At 41.4% G+C, this 18,755-nt stretch overlaps 1 protein-coding gene across 2 annotated transcripts in view; it reads left to right on the top strand.

Annotated features, from left to right (window-relative positions):
• The window catches only part of LG05H5orf22 (linkage group 05 C5orf22 homolog), a 208,363-nt gene extending 189,838 nt beyond the window's left edge, over window positions 1-18,525 (top strand). Inside the window, exon 8 of one of the 2 annotated variants that reach the window (XM_073630895.1) lies at window positions 8,898-9,034. Coding sequence is in view for 1 of the 2 variants with exons in the window: in XM_073630894.1 (XP_073486995.1) it covers window positions 8,898-9,030 (133 nt within the window). In the remaining variant the exon portion in view is untranslated. Of the gene's footprint in view, window positions 1-8,897 lie in introns of both variants that reach the window. The other variant, XM_073630894.1, reaches the window with a different exon arrangement.
• The last annotated feature ends 230 nt before the right edge of the window (window positions 18,526-18,755 follow it).

Genomic DNA, 18,755 nt, shown 5'->3' on the forward strand with positions numbered 1-18,755 from the left:
TATACTTAAGGAGCTTTTAAAATAGAACTCCATTCCACCTTCCAAATTACGGATATAAATAATGGCCCTCTTGAGAGCTTATATTTATTTTTGCAACAGGGTGCCATTAGATGGAGTAAAGTCATTAGAATGACATGTAAACATAAATCTAATATATTTAGTTTCAAAATGTTTTTATGCTTGCAAGTAGATTTTATTTTAGTTCTTAACAATTACACTTTACTGGTAAAAAGATAAACTATTATGACAGTATAATTAACTTGTGCTTGTCTTTTTCTGTTGATCAATAAGCAAAAAAGAGAAACATCTGAAATCTTGCTGAGCTTTGTAAATTACTGTTGATTTATGTTCCATAAGCCTGTCCTCATACGTATGTATACGAGCTGCCCAATCAGAGACCAGGTTAAGTGGAACGTTTGGTCTTTAGAAGTATGCCCAGCTTAAAGTATTAAAGTTTGGAAGGATACGCCCCTGATAACCCTACCCCTTTCCGTGAGTCATCCGTTTTTAGCTAGTGCCCTGAGGTGATGGACGCCTCTTGTATGGTGAAATTACACGTAAATGAAGGTGGTTGCAGAAGGTTTTTTAACTTGCAATAAGATAAAAAGCCTTCTGTGTGCAGCAGCCTCCCTCAGCCCCCCTAATACTTACCTGAGCCCCTCTCAATCCAGCAATGTCCACGAGTGCCCTGGCCGTCCGGTTCTCTGCCTCCTGATTGGCTGAGACACAGCAGCAGCGTCATTGGCTCCCACTGCTGTCAGTCAGTTAGCTAATGAGGAGAGAGGTGGCGGGGCTTAACTGCGGTTCCATGTCTGAATAGATACACGGAGCTGTGGCTTGGCTCAGGTGCCCACATAACAAGCTGCTTGTTGTGGGGGTATCCAACAGGAGGGAGGAGCCAGGAGCATCGAAGAGGGACCCGAGTAGAGAAGGTTTGTTATTTTTATAGAAAAAAAAAACAAGACTTTAATATAATAAAATAACAAACATGTTATACTTAAAAAACCTATAAACCATGCGCTTACTCCAAAAAAGTCATAGATGTAAGCAGCTAACACAACAAATAGAACATTTGTAATAAATCATATATAACCAAGTGTAGCGCTAAAAAATGAGAAAGAAAATATTGCTATACCACATATAATAGCAAAATGAATTGTGAAAAGATAGTGTTTTGTATACTTTGTGAACATTCATACATATAGAACACTTATGTTATAAAGCCTTAGGGTCACCAAAAGTGATAACAGGATGTAAAAATGGCAATAAAGTCCAAAACTGAATGTGCAGATACGGTGAACATAAATTTTGCAATGGTGATAAATTCCAAAACATATACTCGTGAGAGATTTCTGTATGTAATCCAACATGTGCTGACAGAACCTTGTGCGAAACCGCCACCTAGGATGACTGGAGGCTTACCAGAAAGTTGGGACCCACCTAGCATACGCTATATGGGTCAAACAGGCTTGGATTGCTCACTGGCAATGAAGGTAGGGAACCAAGGGCTGGTGAATGGTGAAGTTGTAACGTTGCTATCCCAAAGAGGTCTTCTTCATATGGAAGCTCGGACACCAACGGACATTACCCACATGTAATGAAGAAGGGGCTCATAGCGTAATTCCGTAAACCATAAAAAATTTATTAAAAGGAAAAACACTTACATTTCAGAATAAAAAGCGCTTGCAAGTAAAATGGCGGCAGTGGAGTCCTCCCGACGCGTTTCGTCATACAAGACTTCGTCTGGGGTACTTGCCCACTGCAGCCAGACTCCTTTATATAGGGACAAAGACCCCTCTGATGAGAATCCAGCTCCCAGGCTTGTTTGCATTGGCACTTCCGGGGTCATCCAAAATGGCGGACCCGAGTGCTATCCAAGCCTCTCTTTCATGTAATTCAATTCCCATAGGTCTAATGGTATCATGTGTTTCAAGAGAAGACGTGGTGCTGAGTGCCTTCCAAGCCTCTCTTTCACATGATTCCATTCCCATAGGTCTAATGGTGTCATGTGCTTCAGGAGGAGACATGATGCTGAATGCCTTCCAAACCTCTCTTTCAAATGATTCCATTCCCATAGGTCTAATGGTGTCATGTGCTTCAGGAGGAGACATGATGCAAAGTCCATTCCCATAGGTCTAATGGTGTCATGTGCTTCAGGAGAAGACATGATGCTGAGTGCCTTCCAAGTCTCTCTTTCAAATGATTCCATTCCCATAGGTCTAATGGTGTCATGTGCTTCAGGAGGAGACATGATGCTGAGTGCCCTCCAAGCCTCTCTTTCAAATGATTCCATTCCCATAGGTCTAATGGTGTCATGTGTTTCAAGAGAAGACGTGGTGCTGAGTGCCTTCCAAGCCTCTCTTTCACATGATTCCATTCCCATAGGTCTAATGGTGTCATGTGCTTCAGGAGGAGACATGATGCTGAATGCCTTCCAAACCTCTCTTTCAAATGATTCCATTCCCATAGGTCTAATGGTGTCATGTGCTTCAGGAGGAGACATGATGCTGAATGCCTTCCAAACCTCTCTTTCAAATGATTCCATTCCCATAGGTCTAATGGTGTCATGTGCTTCAGGAGGAGACATGATGCAAAGTCCATTCCCATAGGTCTAATGGTGTCATGTGCTTCAGGAGAAGACATGATGCTGAGTGCCTTCCAAGTCTCTCTTTCAAATGATTCCATTCCCATAGGTCTAATGGTGTCATGTGCTTCAGGAGGAGACATGATGCTGAGTGCCTTCCAAGCCTCTCTTTCAAATGATTCCATTCCCATAGGTCTAATGGTGTCATGTGCTTCAGGAGGAGACATGATGCAGAGTCCCGGCATCCAGAACCTCCCACTTCCACTTGTTACTACCCCTTATGACCTCTTAGTGGGTGTATGGAGGGGGAGGCCGTGACTCTGCATCACCACATCAGTGACATCCCCCCTAACGTATATTACGATAAAAAACCACGCTCGCGCATGCGCGCGGCGTAGTTCAGCGCGATGACATCAATGAAGGGCGAGGCCGCAACTGTGCGTCTCAACCTCAATCACATCCCCCATAGTTTAATAGAGACCGCGCTCGCGCATGCGCGCGGCGTGGTCCAGCGCGGTAACGTCATCAAAAAACGACGCATGCGTACATCACCTCCGGTCTCCGTTTGATCACAATCAAAAAATCGGTTAGGTATATACCCTAAAGGGGCTAATTTGGGTTTTCAGGGATGAGGTATGTGTTCCATCATTATGCCTCAGACCTTAATTCCCTTATTCTATTGGAGGTTTCTGAGACCCACTTTATTATATCATTTCATTATTTTTCTCTTATTTTATTGTTATTATATACTTTTATTGTTATGTTATGACCCATGGCTAATATGTATTGGCACAGTATATGAGGTCGATGAGATCACCTTCCTCTTCCCTAGCATATTATCAGGATACTATTCCTTTGTAGTATGCTTTCAGTATGTAAACATTAATTTTATCATTTTAATGGTTCTTTACCAATTTAAGGTGCTCTTATTGGGCAAATTATATTTAAGGGGGTGACCCCTATCATTGGGGAGTTGGGCCCCTTAAAAAGGCCAGAATATTTATTTTATACTAACCTATTTTTAACTTGGCATTTTTTCTCACACGTGATATGTGTGAGAATATTGTGTTTTTCCTCCCCCTGTATTTTCTTCTTTTTCTTTCTTTTATAACACCTGCTGAAACGGTATACGAATTAATATAGTATCCCAAAGTTAAAATGGCGCTTTCACACCATCTGCCCCTGCTCAGTGGAGCGCAAGGTGATTTCCGGCTTCGTTTTCATACCGAGGTCTGGTGTTGTTGGTTTGTTATATATGTGCGACACGTCAGTGCGTCGCTCGTGCCCCAGACGACGTCAGAAGTGTGACGAAACGTACGTCGGGCGTGCTGACGTGCCGTATCTACCGTCTGCAGGACGGGTGTTCGTGTTAGCCGGCCGGCTCTTTATGCGTTTATTTATCCAATACATTGTAAGTGTACTTTTAATTTCTTTTAATAAATACCCAACCAGGATTACGCTATGTTGCTCTTCCTTTCTTTTTGGGGCATTGTGTGTGAGAACAACTCCTGGATAGGAGTATAGCATCCCTAACTTCCAGGTGCTGTTTACTCGTGGAGGATAGTGGGCTACCCACGGTCTAAGGAGCGATTTAAAGGTGTCTCCATTCCAAGAAAGGCCCCGACCGGGTTAAGGTCACAAGCTTTCCTAAGCTTGCCAGTTGGTAAGCGTGTATTTTATCCATATCACAGTGGTGCGGTGAAGGTTTATCCAGTTTTGTTTAAAAAAAGGGACCCCCATATTTGGTTCCTTATCCACCTCACCCTTTGAAGATCTTCACTGATTGGAACTATATTTATTCACCTCATTTGATCATGAACTTTATGAATTAATTATCATTCGTGGAATTTATTTATCACTTTATTTCTTTTATTTGGTTCACAGCGCTGCTCCCTCTGTTTATTTATGATTTAGATCTCCAGAATGGCTCTGATTTAGTTTCACATGTGCAGAATCTTGTGGCTCAAAATCTGGTCAGCTGAAACTGGCACTTGACAAATTCATGAATGATGTCACAGGAGGAAAGGTTCTTCTTTCACAGTGGAAGATTCCACAATTTCTTTCTTCAGGGGCTTCTACTTCCTCAAAGTAACCTTCAACCTCTAAACCATCCTCACCAAATAGATGCCTGAGTGTTCTCTCCTGCCCGCTGCTGCTGTCACCCACAACTGAGCTGCAGCACATAAAAATGTATTTAATGAAATTTTGGCGTTTCAATGAAGTTGAAAGAAAAAAGGAAACATGCATGCCACCGTCACTTCCTGGACCTCACACTAACAGGTGCCCACATAGAACCCTGCATTATTCCATAAGGGCCAGATCAGGCCCTCAAGGGAGAGGGGGGCTGTGATGCATGCAGGAGGCTATAATGTGAATAATCAAAATTACCACACAAATATGAGACTCAAACCCCCGCTTTACTTACTGGACCTCCATTAATTTTAATTCAGTGCCCCTGCGCTAAACCACAATTTCCCCCAGTTTAGAGGCGTCCTCACTCCAAGTTGCTGGGGGATGTCTGTCACAGTTTGCCTATCTTTGGATCATATATATCCCAGACCTGTGAGTTCAATTGGTGGTTTCAAAGGGATACAGGAGAGTCAGTCAGATTTGTATAACATTCTGAATCTTCTCTTGTCTTAGGGAGTAGTTGTTCCAGCGCCTTTATATGGCAGGTTCATAGGATTCTACTGAAATCTATTCACAGTACCAAAACCCAGTAGGGGCATATATCCTATCCTGGATCTAAAATCACTAAAATTCCAAAATCTGACATTGTACATGGAATCCACAGGGTCAGTTATTGCCTCTGAGACAAGGGGAATACTTGACATCTATAGGCATTTAAGATGTCTATCTGCAGATTCCCATGTATTCTCCCCAATCAGGACTTTCTGTGCTTAGCACTAGGAGAAAATCACTTTCTGTTTGTTGCACTACTACCCTCTGTTTCCAGGGTAATCACAAAGGTACTTTTACCTCTTCTTGCCCTTCTATGAACACAGGATTTCCAGATCACAGGTTATTGAAGGACTAATTTCCCTTCCAGTTATCTGCAAATGGACACAAAACTATTAGGATGCGTCAAGCTTTTGGTTGGGTGATCGACTTAAAAAAATCTGCTCTCCAACCTTCTCTTCCCCTCAAATACATGGGCCTAATTCTAGACATCGCCCAAGCAAAGCCATCCTTCCAGAAAAAAAAGTTGTTCATTCTCAGGTTTGAGGTCAAAGGGACACCTTTCTGTGAGATTTTCCGTAAACGTTCTGGACCTTCATAGTGGCCTCCATTCACCCAATTTCATTTGAGACCTCCTCAACACATCTTATTGGTATGGAACAAGCATGCTTCTGTTCTCGACCTGCCCATGCTCCTATCCAGCTAAAGCAAGGAACACCCTAGCTTGGTGGATTTTCAACCCAGCCTTGACTGTGTGGAAGTTGTTTCTGCCATGTCACTGGAAGGTGATGGCAACAGATCCCAGTCTCTCTGATTGGGGAAAAGTCTTCCAATCACTCACACTCCTAGGAACATGGTCCAAACCAAGCTCCCCATCAACATCTTGGAACTCAGGGCTATCAAAATGCCTCTGCACCACTGTATCCCCTATCTTCAGAGACACCCAATCAGGGTGCAATCAGACAACGCCTTGGATGTGGCCTACATCAGTCACAAAGGGGGTACCCGCAGTCATGCAGCCTTGATGGAAGCAAGCCAGATCATTTCATGGGCAGAGAAACTCTGTCCAACAATCTCTGTGGTCCACATGTCAGGTGTGAACATTTGGAAGGCGGATTACCTTAGTCCTTATCACCTGTAGAAAGAGGAATTGGCCCTTCACCCCCAACATTTTCAGCCTAATGTATCAGAAACTGGGGACTTGGAACAAGGATAGCACTGGCATTAGATGCTTTGAGAATTCCTTGAACTCATTTCAGGCTAATCTATGCCTTTTTCTCCAGTGCAAATTGTGCCTCCGTTGCTGTGCAAAATAGAGCAAGAAAAGAAGCCTTCTCATTACTCCAAACAGGCTCAGAAGAGCCTTGTACACAGACATACTCAGGTTGCTAGGAGATTATCCCTAGCTACTTCCAAACAGGCCAGACCTGCTCTCTCAGGGTCTCCAGTTCAATTCCTTTCTTCTCAGTTACTGTCATTAACGACCTGGCTGTTGGAGTCCAGGTCTTGAGGGACAGGGGGCTCTCTAAGTCTCACTTCTATTTGCTAAAAGCAAGAAAAGCCAATTCTCTAAATATCTATTATGATACTTGGAAAACCTTCCTTGCCTGATGTCAATACAAGCACTGCAATTCTAGAAATTACTTTGTGCCTCACATTCTAGCCTTCCTAAAATCAGGAATCGACCAGAACTTGGCCTTAGGTATTCTGAAAGGAACAGTTTTAGTCAATTCTTTTTCAGAAACCTCTAGCTTCTCTTTCCCTCGTAAGGCGTTTCCCAGTTCAAACACGGTGTGCTTCCTAGGGACCTCAATTTGGTTCTTTCTGCCCTGCAGAAATCGCCCTTTAAACCCACCAGGGAACTCCCTATGGATTCTCTCCCCCTGCAAAGTAGAATTTTTGGTGGCTGTCACATCTGTTAGACATGTCTCTGAGACTTATAAAGAGCCATTTCTCATTGTTCACAAGAACCTTTCTTTCTTACTAAAGTGATTTCAGTCTTATTCCTCAATGAAGACACAGTCCTACCCTTTTTGTGTGCTACTTCCAAGCACCCAACAGAATTTGCTCTTCACTTCCTTGTCTACCTCAAAACTACAGCTTCTGTCCAGAAGATGGACTCCCTATTCATCCTACCCTCAGGACCTTGCAAAGGACATCATATTTCAAAATCCACAATCACTGGATTGAATAAGGTAACTCATGAGCTTTATCAAATATTAATGAATTGTATAGTGTATCCTATACTTTGGTGCTGGCTGCGTTAGGCTTCATGTATACTGGACGTTTTTACAACCTCTCGTGAACAATTTAACATGACAGATAGTAACCCACGTTTAGAAAGTCAGTTTTGTCGTGTTTACATGCCGAGTTTTGCCACGTTTGCATCTAAAAGCGTTTAAAAAAAATATTTTTTTTTTTTCGAAATAGCCAAACATGAAAAACGCCAGTAAACGAAGTTAAACGCGAGTTGCCGCGGTTAGTGCTTGAAATGCCTCTAAACTCAGCGTCTGAAACCATTTTTTTGCCTTCCAAAAAAGCCTTTAAACTCAACTGCCTAGAAAGGACTATAATGACCCTGTGTACATGTACTGATAAGATAACATAGAGGAGAGTTCAGGAGCAGTTGAAAAAATGCCCAACTGCTCCTAAACGTCCATTTAGCAGCAGCAGTGTACATGAGGTACAGTTCTGTTGGCCTAGTTGATAGCCAGTCTTCTTATTCATTGCTTGGGACCCTTCCTGGGGTCTATGAATATTAAGGCTGTCCTGTACTGTAAAAATAGGATAAAAGGAATTTTGACTTCCCTGTAAATTCCATATCTTGGAGTACAGTACAAGACACAGAACACCCTCCCTTCTAATCATGTGGTACTCTGCATACCATGTTACAAACCTGACTCACAAAGTGGAGAAGGGTTGAAGGATGACACCCAGGGGCATGTCCTTCAAAGCTTTCCCAGTGCCCAATCAACTGAATGTACCAGACTATAACCCAGGGTCTATGAGTATCAAATCTTTGTGATGTACTATACTCCAAGATAACGAATTTATAGGTACGTCAGAATTTCTTTTTTCTTAGTGTTGGATATATTGGAGAGGTATTAGAACACCTTTTTTTTTATTGCTGCAAATACAGTCATAAATTATGGGTTCTTTTCCTTTTTTTGGTGCAGAGATAAAAATACCTTGTGCTGACAGTAGATAGGAGAACCACACTGTGGTTTTTTCACACAAAGCAGTATCCTGGATTTCCAGTGGTCTAAGGTTCCCCACTCCCTGATTGTAGCAGAGTGTGGGGTGTTTTCATACCACAAGAGAGCCACATATTTATAGATGTATATGCAGTCTGTCCACATTGCAGGAAATAAAAACAAGGATCTCATCTGGCTTTAAACTGTAGCAGGAAATACAGCATCTTCAGTTTTGTTGTAAACTGGATTATCTTCTACTTTATTCTGCTTATATTGTTCATGAGATTGTAGTTTAATCATTTTCGACTTGGAACACCAGTACAAGACAGAAATCCTAATTACCTTGCCATTTTACTGGACAGTTTTATTCTCGTTCCATTCTTTTTATTTAACATTTTCTTTAAATAATTGAATATTATTTCTCTTTATTTGTGTTGTAGATCCAGTTTAGATGATTACTGCCCATCCAATCAAGTTGATTTCATTCAGGAAAAAGTTATGGATGTCCTCCGCTCATTGTATGGCACGCTGGATGTTCATTTAGAATTTTCCCCTGGATCATCTTCTATTTGAAGTCACATTGTTCCATTTAGTGATATTATTTTTATTTAAATAGTGATTTGAATTTTCTTTCAGCACATTATATTTAAACCCTTAACACTGAACTTCTTTTTTTGTTCCCTTTTGGGCTGCTAAATATGTCATTGGAAGTGTTTTGTCATATTTGTTCAATACGTGCAAAAAATAGCTGTTGATTTTGCCAGAAACCTTGTGAGCTAATAACTTCCTGTGCTCACTGTCTGTGCACAAGGACAAATTATGGGGATGAGGAGAGGACTTTGTACTAATCTTTATAATGCACCAGAAATGAAGTAGGCAGGAATAACTTCACATGCTTTAAAATTTAGAGCCAAAAATACTGTGTTGCCATGTCTAAGAGGAAGGTAGGAACACACTATATTTCTGGCACACCAGCAGTTATTTTTCTGTAATTGCAGATTGTAAAAAAGAATAAAACAAAGAAATGTGCATGTGTTTCAGAGATGTATGATTTTTGTTTGTTTTTAGTTTGCCTTCACGTACGTTTTAAACCAAAGCTTGGTATTTAGCAGTTAAGGGTTTAGGTTTATGCAGTGTCTCCTAGCTTTTTAAATACAAACATGACAAAATTCTTTGTTTCAGGAGGCAGTTAAACTTTAATGCTATGCTCACACTTAACGGTCATACGCAGGGGCCAAATGTCGGGCGGCATCGGCCATTTCAACAGAAACCAGCCGACATTCAGCCCGTATGTACATCAGCTGGTTTGACAGAAGGAGGCTGTCTGAGGTGCATGACTGAAAATCGTCTGATTGGCATCCGATTAGCGCTCCCAGCCAATGGCTGAGATCATTGGCTTGTGTGTTCTAACAATAGGGGAGGGAGGTATGTCTCCCTGTCTCAACATCATAGCTCAGCGGGGGAGATCGATGTACTAACATTGCATAGTTAGTACGGCAGCTTCTCACAAGGTCTTCAGTTTTTTTTTTTTTCGTTCAGCCCACTGGGTTGAACGAAAAAACAAAATATAGTGTGTATTAAGCTTTAGATACCTATTACCAGAATGAATGGGACAGAGAAAAGCTCCCGATGTAAGGGATAGACTGATATAATGGATTAGAGCATACAAACAAAAAAATGTCTTCTGTTTGGTTGCGATTAGGTTTTATTATTATCTTGCTGGATTAAGAGGCATGGAGTTGCGTTGCGGGAAGTACTAGAAAGAACTCATTGTTCAAATATTTAGCTAGTATCTTGCCTGTAGAAAACGTATTTGGCATGAACTGAATGTTTTGTTTTTATAGACAAAGATTTTGTTATTTTTTTGTGTTTTATAGTAAGTAAAATACTGTTTAAGTGTTTTATTATATATTAATAATGTATTTTACAGCATGCTGGATTTTGATATTCAGTAAGCCTCTTAAGCAATATATTTGTTATATGTCTAGTTTACAAATGTATTAATAATTGTTGTACTGTCACTGTATTCAAGCCTTAACTCCATGAAAGTCTAATGATATTCAAAAATAAAACAATACTTGTTTCTGTTGCTATACAAAAATCCATGAAAGAGTGCCACTTCATGGCAGAAAATGCCATTTTCACTATTGCCACGTTACACATTACATAAACACATAGGTTATAGTCAAGTCTTAAAGGGGTTGTAATGGCAGAAGATTTTTTATTTTTATGCATTAAAATAAAAAAACCTTATGTGCAGCAGCCCCCCTAATACTTACCATCTCTATCATGCGATATTGCAGAAGAGACTCGGCCATCTGGGACTCTACTTCTTGATTGGCTGAGACACAGCAGCGGCGCCATTAGCTCCCACTACTGTCAATCAGGAGAGAGAGGGGGTGGGGCCAAACCATGGCTTTGTATGAATGGACACACAGAGCTGCGGCTCGGCTCGGGTGCTCCCATAGCAAGCTGCTTGTTGTGGGGGTACTCAACAGGAGGGAGGGGCCAGGAGTGCTGACGAGGGACCCAAGAAGAGGAGGATCTGAGCTGCTCTGTGCAAAAACCACTGCACAGAGCAGGTAAGTATAACATGTTATTTTTAAAGAAAAAAAACAACGAGACTTTAGTATCACTTTAAGGAATGCACTGGAAGGAAACTCCATGTGGCTGCTCTGTTTCATTTAGCTAAAGTACATGAAACATATGAGATTTTCTTGTCATCCTAATGATTGCTGCCTCTCAAATTTGCAGCAACTTTATATGCTTACTTGGGTGTCTTTAATTTCCTCCTACTTTCAGAAAGTTTAAAAGCCAACATTTTCTAATAATATCCCTAAAAGCAAAAAAAAAAAATAGTCCATTATTGTGAAGTGCCAACAAAATAAATGGATTTCCCTTGTAAACAATGTTCATAGACTGTAGATATGGAATATGCATGCAATTACAACTGTTTTATGGTTAAAGCTGAAAATCGGGCAGCTGTAAAATTCACAAACAATTAATGCAGCTCTGCAATTATTAGTACACCATTAATATGTATTTTTTCAATAAAAGCTGTGTAAGTACCTAAATTTGATTTTGTATCAGCCTCTTGCAGTACCTGTACAGTAGAGCTGAGATTGGAAGAGGGACAGCCCAAAAAGTCAATTGTTTGTGTTGCAGTGCTCCTGTGCTTAAAAGGAACATACTGAAAGGAGGAGAGAGGTGGAGTCTCCTAGTTCTCATTTCACTGTTCATTCACCTATTACAGAGAAAAATCAGGCCGCAGATTGCTGATGCCATGCACGTCTCCTGCAGACTGTCAGTGTGAGCTGTCTGCCCCGTACATTGTACAGTTGGCATGTTCACACTGACAGGAAGACTCAGTGAACTACCTAGAGCGCTCAACAGCGCTGTGGTAGTTCATTGAGAACCACAAGCTGACCACCACAAAGGATGTCATGAGTTGTAGTTCATTCATGCACAGAACTCTGTGAATGAATGATGCGGCTGTGTGGGCGGAGCCCCGCATGGCCATGCTGTATTTAAATAGTGAAAGCTAGTACAGGGAACTTCTCCCCGTACTGCTGTCACAGGGAGAGAGGGCAGCAGGGAGTGGCTGCAGCAGTGGGAACAGGTTACATGTTCCACCATAAAAACAGGTGTAACGTGTAACCTGCTCCCACAGGTGAACTTATCCTTTAACCCTTTTGCTGCCAGGTCTGTGCATTGTAAGGACCTGACAGTAGGGGGGGTTAACACACAATCCGGTGGCTGCAGCCACTGGGATATTGTGTGAAACTGACAACCAGACTGCTGCCTGTCGGGTGAGGGCATTTGGGTGGCAGCTCGCACACACCCCCAGTACCAGCAGTTGGACATGTTTGGTATCTATTTACTCGGCGCAACCTCGTCTTTTATATTTTACCAAAAAGGTGGGTAGTTTGTTTGTCCTAAAATTTTATTTGAAATTTTGCATTCCCTAGACCTGTGCAGTAATAATGTGTGATGTAAAAAATTGGAACTACCACTATTTTATTCTCTAGATTGTCTGCCTAAATATATAATGTTTGGTGGTTTTGTCTAATCTTCAGGCCAAAAATTATTTTTTTTAAACGTGTGCAAAAAACAGCTCTGGCAGTGAAAGGGTTAAGGCAAACTGGCCACAAGAAAAACTTCTGAAAATGCTGTTCTAAGCATTTGTCTGCCATGGTGAGCTTCTTGCTTCAGATCTTTTAGCTCTCTAACCCAGAACAGGTTAACAGACAACCCTTTTTTGCTTTCCTAGTCTGTGTGGTTGTTGTAGGGTTGTTCAGTTTGTGATTTATGGTGTTTAAATATTTTACAGACCAACCACTGTTTTTATATGATTGGAGGCAATACTGCAACTCTTGCTGTCTTTGGATTTGAAAATCCAGTGCACTTTTCTACAAGTGTAAATTGAACTGCATGTAGTTGTTTTTTTTAGCAATATCACCTTTTTCTAGACTATGAGAAAAAATATATTTTCTTCGGTCTCCATACTCTTTCTGTACATGGGTTGCCAGGCAACTATATCTGTTCTTTCGATGAGATTGATGAGAAGAGAAAAACATTAATGTTGATCAATGTTTGTATCTAGCAATACTGCCATATCCCGTTTCTGTAAATAATATAAAACATTAGTTGTGATTGGCCTATGTTCTGTCATTAGTCATCTAATTGGAATTTATTTTTTCTCTATACAAAAACAGATAAAAATTGTCAGATCTATTACATATTTTTAATGAAAGGTTTATTTTAATGAAACAAAGTGGTACTTCTCGTGGCCCCTTACATTAACCTTGTACCTGCTGTGGGTGCCTGTGGGTTCAGACCCAACAGGTTCCACTAATTTTTAGTTCACCCTCCCCTACCCTCCCTTACTCAAGTGCCAACATGTTTGGTGACTGCCATCCAGGTGTAATCATGTTCTAATATTCTACATAGCAGTATATTAATCTCAGAAGGGGTTACTCGGCTACAAAAAAAAATTTTTTTTAGAAAGCACTTATTTGTTTTGTTCGCATTTGTTCTTATGTAGCTGTTAAGTATTATTCCAAAGTACATTTTCACAGATTTGAATATGTCTAAAATTTCTTTAAAACACTACCCAACATACTTTGTATCTGTGTTAATTCTGTTGAATATCAGGAACAAAATGTAGTTATGGTAGCAGTATGTACTCTGTAGTAAAAGAAGCTTTAAAATGTATTGTTAAAATCTTAAGTCTTAACAATACCTGTCATATATAATTTGACAGACTAAAATTTAGAAGTCTTGTGTGGTTCTTGTGTTCTCTCTAAGCATATTTCTGTGTAATCTTTCAGCTGTTAGCATGGTCATGTTTGTTATGAAAAATGTCCAAAAATACTTCTCGTACCTGAATTATAAGTAACTTGCCTATTTAAACTGCACTGAAAGTTATTTATGTATAGTTTCTTAGAAATACTAGATTAGTCATTTTTAGCACTTTGTGAAGCCTTTAGTCAAAGAGGATTTGGTGCATTGCACTCAAGCACTAAGATTTTGCAGTATTGTTTGGTAGCCTAATCAGTCTGCCTGTCAAAAATGTTATTATTCTTTAGCTGTAAGGGGAGGTCAATGTTAATAGCTTTCGGAGTAAGGTTAAAGCAGAACTCTAATCTACTAAAAAAGATGCACCTTGCAGTGCTTACCATACTGCAGGAGTTAATAATAATTTTATCTAGCACATAATGAATTATGTGAAATTCTTACCTTATTTTTCACTCCCACAGACTTCCTTTCCACTGAAATAGAGGTACTCTGAACTCTGAAGGGCCTGCCCACATACCAAGTCTATAGGGGAGGGTGCCATTAAAGCATTGCAAGGTGCATTTTTCAGGGTTCGATTCAGTGGTTGAGGTTAAGTTTAATTATACAGTGTAACAATGGGTTTTTGTTATATGTTAGATTTAGGTGTTAGGTTAGGTTAGCGCCAGGTACCCCCATATATTACCTAATAAAGGTTTTACCCCCTCATTGCCCCCTAGTTAACCCTTACACCCCCTGTCACCAGTGATCACCATATTAGTGTTACAGGTGACGCTGGTTAGTTAGTTTGTTTTTTTATAGCATCAGGGCACCCGCCGTATATTACCCAATAAAAGTTTAACTCCCTGACCACCCGGCGGGTGATATCAGTTAGGTTTTAGCGACAGTCAGGGTCTGCATCGCCCCAGGCAGTGTCTGATTAGTGCCATTAGCGCTAACACGCACGCACCATACACCTCCCTTAGTAGTATAGTGTCTGAACAGATCGATATCTTTGATCTGATCAGAACTATATTAGCATCCCCAATAGTTTAGGGTTCCCAAAAATGCGGTGTTAGCGGGATCAGCCCAGATACCTACTAGCGCCTGCGTTTAGCCCAGCCAAGTGCAGTTTCAATCAATCACTGTCACTTACAAAAACACAACACAAATAACTGCAGTGTTCGCAGAGTCAGGCCTGATCCCTGCGAACGCTAACACTAACTGCAAACGCTGCAGACTTTTTGGTAGCGTTTGAATCAGTCGCTGACAGTCAGGAGCTCTTTTTCCTGTGAGTCTCACTAGTGTACCAGTAAATTTAGAGACCAAAATGTCAAATTGAAGGTACACTATTGAAGAGGCCTACACGTTTCTGAGCATGACAGATAGTGAAGAGGAAGTCACTCATCTGTCAGATTCAGGCTCAGAATACGATCCTGTAGACAGCAGCGGCACCCTGACAGCTCTGACGACAGAAATTGGGTCCCTGCCAAGGTCAGGCGTGCCCTACCCCGTTCTACTAGTGTTAAGGTGCAAGAACCGCAGGGCTCTTGTATGGAGCAGAGAGCCAGTACTAGTGCCGCTCATGCTTCTGGTGAACTGGCAAGCACCAGCGGCCTAGTACACCCTGCTCATAGTCAAACCAGCATTGCAGTATCACGTGGTGTTGTGGCGAGTCCCATAAGTGAAGTTCAAGCTGGTGAGGTGGCTAGCACAACTAATGTCCCGCAGCCACCAAGAAGAAGACAAACACGGGCCCGTTGAGCCCATAGTGCCCTTCCTGCTGCCTTTGCCAATCCTAATTGGGAGCCCACCACTTTTGCAGCACCCGTATTTCCCCCATTCACTGGCCAACCCGGAATTTCAGGTGGAAAAAGTTGATTTTACATCACTTGATTTTTATTTGCTGCTTTTCATGGAAGATCTCTATAGATCTATTGTAGACCAAAGCAAATTGCATGCTGGTCAATTCATTGCCGCTAATCCCCATTTGACCCTTGGCAGAGAATGGAAACCTAGTACAGTTTCCGAATTTAAGACCTTTCTGGGCCTATCCCTCCTCATGGGCATAACTAAAAAGAGTGAGTTGCGGTCATATTGGTCCATTAACCCAATTCACCATATACCCGTGTCCTCTGCCTCCATGGCCAGGGCACGATACCAGCAGATCTTGCAGTTCATGCACTTCAATGACGATGAACCCTGTTGTCCTCGGGGTGACCCTGGATACGATCGGCTCTACAAAATTCGGCCCCTCGTAAACTACTTCAACCAAGAGTTTGCAGCCTTGTTTACTCCTGATCAAGTTGTCTGCATTGATGAGTCCCTGATTACGTTTTCTGGCCGCTTGTCTTTCAAACAGTATCTTCCCAGCAAGCGTGCAATATATGGGGTCAAGATGTATAAGCTCTGTGACAGGGCCACAGGCTATATATATAGTTTTATGGTTTATGAGGGAAGAGATAGTCACGTAGAGCCGGAAAACTTCCCAGATTACATAGGGAGCACTGGTAAGATTGTGTGGGACTTGCTGTCACCCTTATTCAGAAAAGGGTATCACTTGTATGTGGACAATTATTACACGAGCGTGCCACTTTTTAGTCACTTGTTTGATCATGAATAGGCGCATGTGACACCGTGCGATCTAATCGCCGGGGGTTACCCCAGCAGCTTGTAGATTCCTGTTTTAGGCTGGGGGAGAGAGCCTGCTTGAAGTGTAATAATTTGCTCGCTGTGAAGTGGAGGGATAATAAGAATGTTTTCATTCTGTCCTCCCTTCACGCAGACATGACGATCCAAATTCCTACGGCGACTGGTGTTGTGGAGAAACCCCTCTGTGTCCACGAATATAACGTTAATATGGGAGGTGTGGACCTCAACGACCAGTTGGCGCCGTACCTAGTTGCCCGTATGGCCAGACGCTGGTGCAAAAAAGTGTCTGTATACTTATTTCAATTGGCTCTGCTGAATGCTTATGTGCTATACAAAGCTTCAGGACAGACTGGATCCTTCCTTAAATTCCAGGAAGAGATCATCACAGCCCTTCTGTTTCCAGACGGTGCTGTGGCCCAACTTCCCAATCCAAATGCAGTAAGCCAGCTGCACGAGAGGCATTTTCCATATGTCCTCCCTGGTACCTCTACCCAACGAGCCCCCCAAAGAAAATATGTCAGTAGAAAGCACGGATATAGGCGTGACACCCTATTATTATTGTCCCTCCTGTCCTGACCATCATGGTCTTTGCATTGGTGAATGTTTTGAATGCTACCACAGACTAGTGGAGTATTGGTGTACAGTACAGCGCTGCACAGACTAGGACACACTTTCAAAGGCATTTTGGGAGACCCGAACCTGGAACCGAACCATTACAATCGTTAGTTACAAATAAAAGTGTAAAAGAAAAAGTTAAAAAATATATAAAATAAAAAAAACAAAAATAGTTGTCGTTTTATTGTTCTTTCTCTATTCTCTCTCTATTGTTCTGTTTGTTCTGCTCTTTTTTACTGTATTCTACAATGCAATGCTTTATTGTTACTATGTTTCATCATGTTTGCTTTTCAGGTATGTAATTCTTTTATACTTTACTGTTTACTGTGTTTAATTGTTAACCATTTTTTTTTGTTTTCAGGTACGCCATTCAGCTGCAGCACTGATTTACTCATCTTGACAGCAACAGCGTTTGCTCTCACAATATGTAAATCAGCGACTCCAGCACTGTAGAAGGTGATTTTATCACCGCAGTTAAAAAAAAAAAAAAAAAAAAGAGCATATATGCCGAAGCATGGGGGCAGGGTTGGAGGAGCGATTTGCTCCTAACATTAGGGGCGGATTTCCCCCATGCTTCGGTATATATTTTTTAGGCACAGGTTGCGTTAAAAAATGTTTTATTTTTACGATGTTGTATTGTATTTGCTTTTCAGGTATGGTAAGTCTTACTGTTATACTGTAATGTTACTTTGTTTTATTGTTAACCATCATTTGCTTAACAGGTACGCAATTCAGCTGCAACACTGATTTATCCATCTTGACAGCAACAGCGTTTGCTCCCACGATACGTAAATCAGTGACTCCAGTGCTGTAGGGCGGTATTCTAATGATGGGCATACCCACCGATCAATCTCTTTTTTTTGTTCAGCCCACAGGCTGCATGAAAAAAAAGAACAATACAATGTATGCCCAACAAGGACCAGCTACATACTGGTATGTTGCTGGACTTTGAGTGGTTATACCAGAATGATGCCTAAAGTTTTAGGTATCATCTTGGTATCATTCTTTTCAGCCAGCAGTCGTCTTTCATGTAAAAGCAATCCTAGCGGCTAATTAGCTTCTAAACTGCTTTTACAAGCAGTCGTCCCCCCCCCCCACCGTCTTCCATGGTTTTCTCTGGCTTTCCTGTCCCAACAGGGAACCCGAAAATGCAGCTGGTGGTTCCGCCAGCTGACCATAGAGTTGATCAGAGACCAGAACGGCTCCAATCATCTCTATGGCCTAAGAAACCGGAAGCTGCGAGCATTTCATGACTTAGGTTTCTCCGGATATAAACAGCGCCATTGGGAAATTGGCAAAGCATTTTATCACACCGATCTTGGTGTGGTCGGATGCTTTGAGGGCAGAGGAGAGATCTAAGGTCTAATAGACCCCAATCTTTTCAAAAAAGAGTACCTGTCACTACCTATTGCTATCATAGGGGATATTTACATTCCCTGAGATAACAATAAAGATGCTAAAAAAAATAAAAAATGAAAGGAACAGTTTAATAATATAATAAAAATGCAAAATAAATAGAAAAAAAAAGCACCCGTCTCCCCATGCTCACTTGCAAAGGCGGACACAAGCGTCAGTCTGGTGTCATATGTGAACAGAAATTTCACCATGCATGTGAGGTATCACCATGAAGGTCAGATCGAGGGCAGTCATTTTAGCAGTAGATCTCCTCTGTAAATCTAAAATGGTAACCTGGAAAGGCTTTTAAAAATGTATGTATTTTTAAAGCATGTCGTGTTTGGTATCCATGTACTTGGCAT

The sequence above is a fragment of the Aquarana catesbeiana genome, linkage group LG05 (assembly GCF_042186555.1).
Source record: "Aquarana catesbeiana isolate 2022-GZ linkage group LG05, ASM4218655v1, whole genome shotgun sequence".
NCBI lineage: Eukaryota > Metazoa > Chordata > Amphibia > Anura > Ranidae > Aquarana > Aquarana catesbeiana.